Source organism: Polypterus senegalus, chromosome 6 (genome assembly GCF_016835505.1).
Source record: "Polypterus senegalus isolate Bchr_013 chromosome 6, ASM1683550v1, whole genome shotgun sequence".
NCBI lineage: Eukaryota > Metazoa > Chordata > Cladistia > Polypteriformes > Polypteridae > Polypterus > Polypterus senegalus.
This window is the reverse complement of record NC_053159.1, coordinates 165,762,473-165,776,094: the sequence shown is the minus strand read 5'-3', so window position 1 is coordinate 165,776,094 and position 13,622 is coordinate 165,762,473. Positions and strand designations below refer to the sequence as shown.

Sequence of the window (13,622 nt, the reverse complement as noted above, 5' to 3'; positions counted from 1 at the left end):
TGCCTCATAGAATTCCAGCCCGACCTCCATCTTCTGACTCCATGCTGACTGTTCAGTAAAACACGTATCCTTGCCATGTGTTGCTCACTCTTATCCTTAATAATTCCTTCCATTAATTTACCTGTGATGCACATTAAACTTACTATTTTACAGTCCCTTAGATCCATTTTTACATAATGGTATAATATTTGCACAACTTGGTTCATTTAATAAATGAAGTTTAAAAATGTCATTTGTTCTCTCAGGTACCGTGTACTGAATATTAGCTGGAGGAAAAATTTGAAAGCATTCAATGTCAAACATTTTCAACAGAGGTAAGAAAAGGTATAAACTTTTTGGAATAACTTTCCTCCATGCTGTTGACTTTTTTTAAAGAGTTAACCACCAATACCTGCACACTCATGCGAGTGAACTGTCAATACTTGATGTCCTGATGTCCCTCATGGAGGTTTTACAAGCGCTCTCTGTGCAAACCATCCTATCATGGGACACCACCAGACCCTTAGATGTGGCGAGGTATTTTAATACAGAGAAGGCACTTCTAAATGTGAGCTGGGAGACTTGACTAACCTTCTCTGAGAAATCTTCCAATGATTGTATTTCTTTCACCATTTCTGTTGTTTCATGGCTGATGGCTAAACCATTGTACAAAGCTGTGCCTTCCTTACTGGAAATCTTCACCGAATAAATAGCCTGCTTCACTCATATCAAACTGCATTTTCTTTACGTTTCCAACAGATTGCGATTTCTTTCCCTACTTTATACACAGCAACAATGCACATGCAGTCTGAGTCACAAATCAGAATTGAAATCTCATTGTTGAGGTGAAGGAACACTCAAACAGGCATTTTCTTTACTTGCAGAAATTCTCAGATGACTCTGCACTAATGGACAGTATCACTAAAGGGGCATGAGACAGAAGAGACGAGTCAGGTGGAGAACTTTGATTCTTGGAGCAAAGAGAATTGTCTGCAACTCAACATCAGCAAAACCCAAGGAACTGCTTATTGACTGTCACCATACCACAGAGCTTCTATGTCCAGACAATGTTCAGGGAATGGATATAGAGGTGGTCCACTCCTACAGGTACTTGGGGGTCCACTTCAATAACAGATTGGGCTGTTTTAGTAACACAAAGGAATTATATAACAAAGGGTAGACTGTTTCCTTTAATATGAGTAGTGACATCCTCCACATCTTCTATAACTCTGTGATGGCCACTGTTGTGTACAGGGCTGGTAACATCACTTCAAGAGAGACCCACCGAACCATCAAGCTAATGTAAAGGGCAGGCTCAGTTATGGGACACACTCTGGACCCCCTGGAGATTGTAGTGAAGGAGAGAATTAAAACAAAACATAAGTGACATTATGAACAACGCTGCACATCCTCTCTTTAACGCACTAACACTGAGCAATTTCAGTCCACTAATTATTCAGCAGAAGTGTGTCAAGAAACATAATGACGGCTCCTTTGTACCAACAGCAATATGTCTACATTATCTTCCTTTGTAGTCATTCTTCTGTGTGTTCAGATCATATTGTGTATGTATTGTCGCAGATGGCTTGGGGGGACCAGGAGGACCAGAGGAGGGCTTATGCCTCCCCCAGACTACATGGGGGTGACTGCCCTTGTACCTTTGTGGGCCACAGGTACAGAGCTTTGAAACTCAACCCTGCAGGGGACCGTGGTCACCACCAGGGGGTGCCCCATGCCTTGGGAGCCCTGGACCCCAGCACCTCCGCCACACTCGGGAGTGCTAGGGGGAAGAGGAGCAGGGACACCCAGAGTGCTTCCGGGGATACAGCCGGCACTTACGCCACACGGGGGCCTGTCGATGGAAGATTGCCGGTAAGCATCTGGAGCACATCTGGGTGTATATAAAAGGGGCCGCCTCCCTCCATTCGATGGCTGGGGTCGGGTGGAAGAAGACAGAGCTCGGGAGAAGAGGAGAGAGGCGGCCCTGAAGAGAGGAAAGGCATTTAGAAGAGGCCTAGACTTTGGGGTGATTGGTGCTGCGGCACTGGGTTTGTGTTTGTTCACCGTTGTAAATATTTGTGTGCTCAGTCAAGTCAACGTGTTGTGGTGCTTAAGAACATGTCTACCTGTCTGTGTCCGGGCTGCTTAACACAGCATATATATATATTGTCACACACGTGCGAGTTGGAGGCAGTCAAAGAGCCCAAAGGTGAGTGAAATCTCGCGAGACAAGGGTTTATCACGTGGTACTTACCTGAATCTCTTTCTACCTACAGAAAACTGGAAGAAAAATAAACCCATCCATTTTCAGTTCCAAAATGGCCGCGATGACATCACTTCCGGTTCCCATCCAATGACATCACTTCCGGTTCCACACTCAACTACTCCTGTCTACTCACAATGACGTTGGTTCCGTGGTCCCGCCTCCAATCGTCACTTCCTGCCAACCATTTCCTCTCCCATCATCCCATCTGTTATTTAAACGCCATTTTGTTACTGTGTTTCATTCATTCTGTACTGAAAAGTCATTCTGAATCAACTATTTTTTCACTTTGTCTGGACGACAATATATGGGGACGATCCCCAAATCTTTTCTATTTTTGAAAGACTCTTTATTTATTACATATATATATATATATATATATATATATATATATATATATATATGTTTATCTGTGTATTTATGCATTCGTTTATTTAAAGAGCTTCTGTAAAAAGGCAAATTTTAGGACAAATAAAGCTCTATCTATCTACCTATTATAAATTCATATGGTGTCTAATCTATCTATCTGTCTAATCTATTAAATTCACATGTTGTCTAATTTATCTATCTATCTATCTAGGTTGGGTGGCACAGCAATTGGAAGGCCACCTCAGCTATTTGTTGTATTGTGTCCAATGCTGGCAAACTCAAAATTAAATAACCTAAATAAAATCTATCCATCTATCCATTGACTCAGCCCAACCAGTCTAAGACTTGCCTTGGCCAAACAAATAGTATTAAAAGTGAAAGTTCATCAGTTCCTTGGCTCACAACTTGCCTTAGTGACATTAAAACAAGGATGCGATATAACTCTTTAAAATCAAACTGTAACAAAACCAAAGTCATGCTAATTTGCACTGGTGATGATCTCATCGGATCTTCTCCTTCTGCTAGGTATCTTGGTGCTATTTTTGATTCCTCCCTTTCTTATTCAACCCATATTCATCATATTAAAACTTTCTTACTTCCACCCTCGTAACAAATCCCATATTGATTATCCTTTCCTTTTCCAATGCTGATAAACTTGTTCATGCTTTTATCACATCCCATACTGACTACTGTATTTTCCAACTGGCAGCCCCTTCTAATCTGTTATCACAGCACCACTTGGTTGAGATGTCAACTGCAAGAGTCCTTACACAGACCAGCAACAGTGAGTATATAACGCCCACCCTGCTCCACCTTCACTGGCTCCCTGTGTCTTACAGGATAGAGCCTGAAATTCTAATATTAACCTATAAAGCTTTACATGGCCTTGCACAGGACCACATCAGTAACCCCCTCCATCAATATACTCCTGTCTGCCCACTAAGGTCCACTGATTCTGGCAATTTCAGCAACCTGCACCCTGTAGTTGACAGACCCTTCATCTCAATAGTGCCCAGACTTTGGAACAACCTCCCTAAATAAATGAGATCAGCCGACTCAATTCATTCATTCCAAGAACAATTTAAATCTCGTTTGTTCAGGAACACGTTTAACATACACTGACTGACATTCGGACCGTCTTTCAGTTTAATCTCTCTGTACTACAAATTACATTATTTCTTCAATGTTTTCTTAATGTTTATTCTGGTCTGTTGACACTTATTCTATTTCAATACTTTGTATATGCTATATTTATCTTTATTTAGTATTTTATGCCTAGTCTCTGTTGTTCATTCCAAATTTCTGTGAAGTGTTCTGAACATGGGAATAGAGCTATATAAATAAAATGTATCATTATTATTATGGGTAGCAGGGTGGCACAGTGGGTAGCACTGCTGCCTCGCAGTTAGGAGAACCGGGTTCGCTTCCCGGGTCCTCCCTGCGTGGAGTTTGCATGTTCTCCCAGTGTCTGTGTGTGTTTCCTCCGGGTGCTCCAGTTTCCTCCCACAGTCCAAAGGACATGCAGGTTAGGTGCATTGGCAATTCTAAATTGTCCATAGTGTGTGCTTGGTGGGTGTGGGTGCGTGTGTGCGTGTGTGCCCTGCGGTGGGCTGGCGCCCTGCCCAAGGTTTGTTTCCTGCCTTGCGCCCTGTGTTGGCTGGGATTGGCTCCAGCAGACCTTTGTGACCCTGTAGTTAGGATGTAGCGTGTTGGATAATGGATGGATTATTATTATGTCTGAACTCTGCATATGTGAGAGTTGAGAATCAATGAAGTCAATTCAATTGGAAGTACAATGCATATAAAGCAGCTATGAGAAATAAGGAATGCATAATTGATTTATTATTTGACTACCTGATTAATTAAATATTTGTATAATTGAGTAACTAGTTGCCTTATTGATTCTGTCAAAATACAATACTGGCTACAATTCTGTAGTTACTGTACTTTTTTTGTCTAGTTATTTCCATGCATTACCACGTTCTCTTTCCAGCACAATACTAACCACATTGTTATCAAATGGAGACTTCCACATAGGCAAAATGGATATGAGGCATCCAAAAGGCTTCACTGGCCAGGTCAGGCTGCCTGGAAAAAAACCTCACCCCAAAGGACTTCAATCCACACTCTAATAGCGACCCACCTCACGCTTCACGGGCCAAAAAGGGATTTAAGCCTCAAAAATTAGCTGAAACGTCTCTAAATTATGACAAAAGCCCCACAAGGGGAAGGACGGCTGTAAACCCTTGGCTTGTATAAAAAGGGAAAACTCTGAATCTTTCTAAAGGAACCTTTTTTTAAACAAAATAGAAAAAAACAATAAAAAGGGCAAAAAGAGTGAAATGTATGGGCCTAGAAAGGCAATCCACAGAAACCATGTCCCAATAGACAATCCAGACGAATAACCCAACAGCAGAGCAGAAAATGAATCGAAAAAACAGAAAATTCAAATAGAAAGCAATATTTTCAACACTCCACTCTAAATGAATGATTTCCAACTCCTGAGCCTTGTCAGCAGACCGCTATAGCCAGAGGGCGGGCTCAGGAGAGGTGGTGCCAGGGTGACCCCACCTCCTGGGGCTCCACCCACAAAGAACAAGGAACATAAACACTTTTAAAGAGACAGAATACAATTACAGAATTATAATTGAAAACAGCAAAAATAACAAAAAATATATGAAAAATAATCACTTTAAAATGGCAGAAAACAATAAAATAAAAATAAAAGAAATTCACACTGATACATAGCACACATCACACCATAACAAATCTATTTCAGAATATTTCCATTCCTTTGGCCAAATTTTGCCATTTCTATACAAAACTGTTTCCCTGTTTATGGGTTTCAGCAACCTCTTCTGCTGTGTAAAAGCTACCATTTCTAGTTACTAAATGAAATTGCTTTTATGTGTAGTCTTGATTTGCAAGTCATGTAAACTGTAAACACATTCATTTTTTAATAGTAAATGGTTAGGGTTCCTAGAATTGCTATTTGCCAAATAAAAAAAGGGATTTATTGAACACATTTGAGTGATTAGAGTATAATCTTAGTAGCTGCAGACTGATTAGTTTGTAGTACATGGGGCACCAGGGTTGTGAAATTCAAATGAGGACAAATATAAATTAATATTTCTAAGTATGTTGAGACCCATTACAACACATTTCAAATTTAGAAAAGTGCTCAGCATTTTTAGCCATATTGCTTTTTGTCTCCACCTCCACACAAATATGTTTGTCCAGCAGGCTAAAGTAATGTCTGGGCTGCTTTAAAGCCACTTCTCCTATAAATAACAACTGATGCCTGGCTTGTGCTCCTGCTTCAAGACTCAATGTTTATTTTCTTAAAATTGCCCCTTTTTAAAATCAGATGCTGTGTAAGAAGGCTTACAGAGAGTCTGCGCAGCATGGCCTCCGTGGTTATTGGGTCCCCACCACACACGAAAGCTTTAAATAATTTCACCTACCATTCCACATGAAGGGCCCTTTGGATGACTTGGATTAAAACGACAGCCACTGAGCAGACAACACTTCATAAATCTGAGTATAATTGCCTTCGTCAGCTTCTTGGCACTTACTAGTCTGGTCTTAAAACAAGGCAAAGATCCTACATTATGTCAAAGTTACACCCTCTCTCTGCTTATGAACGCTAAGTCCTTGTTAGTTGACTACAGAATGTTATTCATAAATTGAAACACCCTGGCCAGATGGATTTAAACACTCACAACTGCCTTCTGTTAACATTTGTCAGATTTTATGTATTACTGATGTTGCAGTCTCTGTTAAAGGACAAGCTGCATGACAGTCACGTGAGCTTGAAAAACGTGAGCTGGCCATTTTTATTGCAGCTAATGACTAAAATAGGATTTAATAAGGAATTAATTCATTTAATCAAAACATTTAATTCAACTCCAAAATCAGCTGAGCTCACTGACACCTCAATCTTTTCTCCTTTTTCATCAAAAACTCAGCCAGTTAAGGCTGCCCACCATCACCTCTTCCTTTTTAACATGTTCCTCGGATGGTAGCTATCTGCAATTCCACTATCAAACTCCTATCGTGACACATAATTCTCCACCCATAATTTCCGCATGTGGATTGTATTCTTCTTTACTTAGGAAATGCCCCCTCTGATAATCCCTCATGTTCTGTACTGTTTTAGGTCTTATGAAGTATGATCTGGGCATAGAAGAAATTGGACCAAATCCTCCCTTGAGCTCTTTGATATTTTATTTCTTACTGAACCAATGCCTGCCTTTGTCCTTATCTCAAAAAGTTTCAGATACCTTGGAATTGACATTTTGGCCTTCATTGCTGCCATAGCTTCCATTAATAGCTACTGCATTAATGGACATTATTTCCTCTTACTATTAAAGTGGGCAGGAGGAGGAGTACAGGAAACTAATCAAAGACTTTGTTAAATGGTGTGACTCAAATAACTTACACCTGAACACCAGCAAGACCAAGGAACTGGTGGTGGATTTTAGGAGGCCCAGGCCCCTCATGGACACTGTGATCATCATATATAAATACCTGGGAGTGGATGACAAATTGGACTGGACTGCCAATACTGATGCTCTGTGTAAGAAAGGTCAGAGCTGACTATACATTCTTAGAAGGTTGGCGTTCTTCAACATCTGCAATAAGATGCTGCAGATGTTCTACCAGACGGTTGTGGCGAGTGCCCTCTTCTATTCAGCGGTGTGCTGGGGAGGCAGCATAAAGATGAAAGACGCCTCACACCTGGACAAACTGGTGAGGAAGGCAGGCTCTATTGTAGGAATAAAGTTGGACAGTTTAACATCTGTAGCAGAGCGACGGGCACTAAGCAAACTCCTGTCAATCATGAAGAATCCACTGAACAGTGTCATCTCCAGGCAGAGGAGCAGCTTCAGGGACAGACTTTTGTCACTGTCCTGCTCCACTGACAGACTGAGGAGATCGTTCCCCCACCACACTATGTGACTCTTCAATTCCACCTGGGGAAGTAAACGTTAACGTTAACATTATTCAAAGTTATTGTCTGCTTTTACATGCATTTTTATTACTATTTAATTTAATACTGTTTTTTGTATCAGTATACTGCTACTGGATTATGTGAATTTCCCCTTGGGATTAATAAATTATCTATCTATCTGTCTGCATCCTCAATGAAGTCAGTGGCACTGATCAGTCATAGTTTGTACTTTTGACTGCAATTACGTTGTGGCTTTGACAAATTTCTTCTTTTGACTATTCCTCATCTTTTGATCATTAGCTCTCTTACTGTTAGTTTATGCTAATATAACACTATTCCTTCCCTCCATATCTGGTACCAAGTGAATTAGCATATCACTGCCCTGTGAAGTGGCACTCCTGTATACCCATATTTCATAATGCTGCCCTCTAAATTGGTGGTCATACTTGCTTTTACCCACCCAAGCAATACATTGGTATCAATACATTGTGAGCACATACTCAACAAGGTGAGACATCTGACATTAATGGTTTGTATGATCTTACACCCTCAACCATTTTCTTCCAACTCCAGCTTGGCCAGTGCTCAGAATATGTGAGATCTCCTTTTCTTCTCCTCTGCCCATCCACACTTTAATATCACTCTCTTAAACTTTCTATTCCCGTGTGCGTCGATCCGTTCCAAAACATCTTCAGAAAATTTCAGTCTGGAAGGGGGACCTCTCACCTGTCTCCCCTCCACAGTCCTCTTGCCTTGAATACCATTTTTAACAATATAAAACTGCACTCCAAGAATTTGATTTTCCGACACACTCAGTTAAAACTTCTAATCACATTACTTATAAACACTATCTGATGGGACCACAACCAGTCCCACTAAGCCACTTAATGCTGCTTATCTCATCCTGGTTACATTTCACTATATGTTCTAGCCCTGTTCTGTCCTTTTTGATACCACTGACAACAGGGAGTTTAGAGACTGGACATTAGTATCAAAAGGTCCAGCATAATGCTGTTGTTTAAACAAAGCATTAAAACCTCTGAACGTTCAAGGAGCCAGATCTTCAGTTTTCGATTATACAGAATATGTATGGTATTCAGAATAACAACATTGCTGTGAATTCTTTACTCAAATTTTATATTTCCAGTGCATCATTTTTCATTAAAACAAAAATAATATTTACAATAGTAAGAAGAAATAATAGTGCCACAACTGGAGCTGTACAAGAGACACAGTTATGGCAAAATAAACCTAAATGATCAACACAACAAAATTACGGTAACTTCAGGCTTTGCATGCATTGCTTAAAACTTGCTTAACGTCAAGTCATTACGTTTCTCCCAGGAGGGTTTATTAAAACTCCTATTAAAACAGGATAACTACCATCTATGAACTAACTCATGTCATTCTTCATGGTCGCATCTGACTCGCTCAAAAGTTCACTATAGGTGTCTTCCTGATTAGTAAAACTTCGATGTTGTGCGTTGAGTGGACGGTGATATTGAGTTCTCTGAATATGTTGGCGTAACAGTAACAGGAATCACAGTCAGCATTTAAAGATGATTATTATACTTGTATTTCTTTAAATTTTGTGATCATATTTGGTTAGTCGGTTAATGTAAGGGACCTCGGTAAATTTATTATGTCTTATGAGGCCATAGATTTTTCTTTATAAGTACAGATAGTCGCTGGGTCTGATGCAAGTCGATTTGGACGTAAGACGGACCAGTATATGTATTCAGATCTGACCGTATGTATAGTACGGTAGTACGGTGGTAATAAGTCCATCAAGTCATATTGTTTGTTTTTTATCCTTTATTTATCATCAATGATCATCATCATGTAGATTTACGACCTTTTTTTTGTAAATTATTTTTCTATTATTTTGTTTCCTTATTACTTTTGCTCACATGGATGCCAAACCTTTAACAGCTTCACGAGTCCTTTCTTTGTCTGTGTTATGTTATGTCATCAGTGTGAGCCTCTCCCAGTGTTCATTGAGGAGAATGATTGTACCAGCAGAGTTTGGGCACTCATGTTTAGCCTGTTAATAATAAACATAATAGATAAAGGAATTCACTTTGTTTTCATTACCCCTTCATGACGGTTCACACGAAGCGTCACATTGTGAGTCACAACACAGAAGTTTCATAGGTTAACCAAGGTAGCAGTACAGGGTGTGCGATGAACAACTTAAAGTCACATGCAATCGCATTCGCTTTCCTTCCTCCCTCATACTGCTTGATCACCTTTGTTTTTGTTTCGAGATCAATTACATTTTTTCGTGGAAGTGTAACACAAATGTACTGAATTCACAAGGTAATAAACTGAGATTGAGATGCATGAGTCACGACATACAGAGCCGGCATGGTGAAAACTGTCGTTTGCATGTGAGATGTGGGAGCGGTCGTAAGTTGAATGATTGTAAGACGCATAAGTCGTAAGTTGACAACTTCCTGTAATCTGTAGCAACCCGCAGACTCAAATGCATCTAACACAGACTTCCTCTCAGTTTAACCAGCAACATTTCTTTTGTAGAATCGGTCCAGGAATGGGGCTGGGTTAGTTTTGCCCAACAAATTTAGGGTTGGGGGATACTGACCCAATGCACCTCGGAAAAGCGCCTACAGCCATGAGGAGAGAGATTATATTTCTACTTTGCTTTGTTTATTTATATTTTAATTTATAGATGATTTTTGTGTTTATGTCCTTCTGCCACTTCAATAAAAAGTTGATCACAAAACATTATTGTGAGCTAGAAGACAAGTGCAATGCGCACACCAAGGAAAAAAACAGACCAGCAGGGCACGTCTCTTTCACAAAGAAGCAATACATCAAAGCCAAAAACAGACAAGGCACGTAATCGTGGCTGTAATCTTGGTGTAACGGCTACTCAGAGCAAAGCACTTAGAATTCAGCTGACAGCAAACCCATCAGAAAAGTCACACGCCGAAAATGAAAATGTTGCCTCTCTGACTTCAAATAAAGTACTTCATTGTGTGCACATTTCATACTTTTTTTCAAAATGGCATTAAAATGATCAATAATATACCACAGACATGCAGATTACATTATCAGTTGTTGCAGATGACCAGAGCTTATCTTTTTCCTTATTTAGAAGATGTATTCATCACATCCAAAATTATAATAAAAAAATAACATTGCAACAGTGTTTAAAGTCAGTTTCAGTAGTGTTGCTACATAAAAGAACACTGAAGATTGTAGCTGCTGGGATGTTGAACAAGTGGGAATTTCAAAATGAACAGGCATTTCTTTCCGACGTTAACAATAAACAAAGGAGATGCAAGACACTTCATGCAAATTTCTAACATGCAGGAATAAAATGGAAACTCACCACACTCTTGCTCCCAATATTCGGGTTAAGTACCTGTAAAAATCATGCCAGTGTTAGAGAGCATGGTCCACTAACTCATTAAGCTATTGATATTCTGCTCTGTTTGGCTTCTTTATCACATACATGTTGCTCGGTTCAATCCCACTGCGGACTCCCCCAGTCAGTCACTCAATCAGCAACTGCTGCAGTGATCCAATTCTAGAAACAATTGTATTGTAGAAGTACAGTAAGTGTTCACTAAATGAATGGAAATCCATCCCATCCATTTATTGAACCAATACAGGGTCAAAGGCAGCCAAAATAATTCTCAGGAGCATTCAGTGTAAAGCAGAAATCCAGCCTAGAGAGGGTGCCAAACTAATGCCAGGCACTCCCGTGTATAAACCCACAATGACTCACACTACGCAGTGCCAGTTTAGAGATGCCAAGTTTCATTGACTAAGTTTGCAGAAATTGCAGCAAATTAAAATATATCTCCTTAGAGGGTTATGCTCACTTATTGTCCTATGAGTCTGGTGTGACACTCTTGGTTTTGTTGATTTGGATGACAAAATTTCTGTTTTGACTGTCCAGCTATTACAGAAATGTTTTTTACATTTGCTTCTGTTTATGAATCCTGAGTAATGGATAGCGGATTTTTTGTATAAATTTGTAACGCTAGTCTGACTGTGACTGCCTGTTTAACTAAGATATCCTGCACCATTTGTACCCAGCACATTACCAAGAATAATGTCAGATAATATTATTTTTTATTTTGTTCTCAATAATTTGCATACAAGTTTATATTTAGGTATAGATTTTTGCCAAAGACTTTTAATGTGTTTAACTATTTTGGGGTTTTTAAATATAGTAAAGAAGTGTTAAAGATTATATAATTTATTTGTAGGCTGATTGGTGCAAATTAATGTGCTTCTTAACTCTGTTATGCAAATGACCACAACTATTTAACATCATTGCTGTGTTATATTCCTCAGTCTTGCCATCCTGAAGTGACCAGTGCAAATGACAGGCCCCCTTAAGGCCTGTTGTAATAAAGAACATCCATCTTTAAAGCTATTTCTAATGATGATCTCAACAGTTGTTAATTTGTTGAGTTGTTTAACACTTGTTTATTAATGTTGAGAATTCTTGCAACCTTCTGTTTGCTTTAGATTGCCTTTGTAGACACAACATTTTGCCTCATTTTTTCCTAGTTTTTCTTTCCTTTTTTGATTATCTTAAGTGAAAAAGTCAAACAAAATGACCCCCTTTATTGGCTAACTAAAAAGATTACAATATGCAAGCTTTCGAGGCAACTCAGGCCCCTTCTTCAGGCAAGATGTCACTACATTCATAATGGCTAACACAGTACAACACCCTAGTACTATTGATTATCTTAATAAATTCTATGTGTTTGGGGAATATTGTTTTGCTTTTGTCTTTTCAAGCTAAATTTTTCATGGTTTCCCTCTCCCTTGAAAGATATATTTGTGGTTTTGGAACTTTGAAAACTATTTTTCAACTTTTAAAGCCAGATTTAGTTTTGGGTCTGGGTGACTGGGGTGAGGCCTGTGTCTGAGACTGAACAGTTAGGTCCCGGGTTGGGATTTTGTTTAGTTTGAGGCCTACTCACCCCTGTTTTTTCCATTTTTGTTGCTACACTGCAACTCCCTTAAAGGATTGGTAAAGTCCAGAAGGCCATAGCTTTTGCTATTTAATCCAATATTTGGTGTTCTTTGGTTGAGTGTAACAGATTACTCTTCCTGACCTTCTGCTGGACAATTCTGATGTCTTTCTTAGTATAGGATCTGCTCCTGCGTCCAAAATCATGCCATATGTTGAAAAACACCTGCTTTTTATACTTGTGTCCTTTTGCATACCTATGACTGACATGCATTGGCCAAACAGTGTGCTCATCTTTTTCTGTGTAGCTGAGATGATCGAACCTTTTTAACCACAACATCTGATAACAGCACTTTGCTCACTAAGAGTAAAATTTAGAAAATCAAGCTGTCATAATTACACATTGAGTGTATAATACAGACCTCCAGATGTGCTGTCTACTGGTAAGGCACACTGGGACTTCTGGAACAGCATAGTCAGCATGACAGCTTTGCGAAAATGTTCTAACATGGAGTGTTATTTTTACCTAGGAATTGCCTTCATATTTTGACTTATGCTCATACCACCTAGCCAAAACTGTGTTGACAGAGCTGTCAGTATGCAGACAAATTAAATTCAGCCATGTACGAAACCAATAGGGAGCCTAAACTTTCAATGCAAAGCTGCCTTATTACATTTATTATGCATCTTATATGGGTGTCAAACTGTATTTATAATATTTATATATATGTATAAATAAGCTTTTTGGATGCCTGTTTGTTTGTCTGTTAGCCAATCATGCAAAAACAACGGGACCTATGCATTTCCTAACTCACTTATCTAGGGCAGGGTGGCAGGACTGCTGGTGCCTATCTCAGCAATCATCAGGCATAAGGCAGGAGCAACAACTGGGCATGGTGATACTCCATCGCTGGGTGAGCACACATTTGGGCCAGTTTAGCAATATCAGTTCACCTAACCTACTTGTCTTTGGACAGTGGAAGGAAACTGCTGCGCCTGGAGAGAACCCTCACAAACACAGGAGAGCATGCAAACTCTACGCAGCAAACATCCGGGACACAAACCCAGTCCTCCTTAATGCAAGGCAGCAATGGCTGAAC

The 13,622-nt window shown here is 39.6% G+C and overlaps 1 protein-coding gene across 1 annotated transcript in view; it reads right to left on the bottom strand.

Annotated features, from left to right (window-relative positions):
- The window catches only part of LOC120531773 (sodium-driven chloride bicarbonate exchanger-like), a 337,177-nt gene that overhangs the window by 287,658 nt on the left and 35,897 nt on the right, over positions 1 to 13,622 (bottom strand). The window contains 1 exon segment of the mRNA XM_039757493.1: positions 10,921 to 10,953. Coding sequence (XP_039613427.1) covers positions 10,921 to 10,953 — 33 coding nt within the window.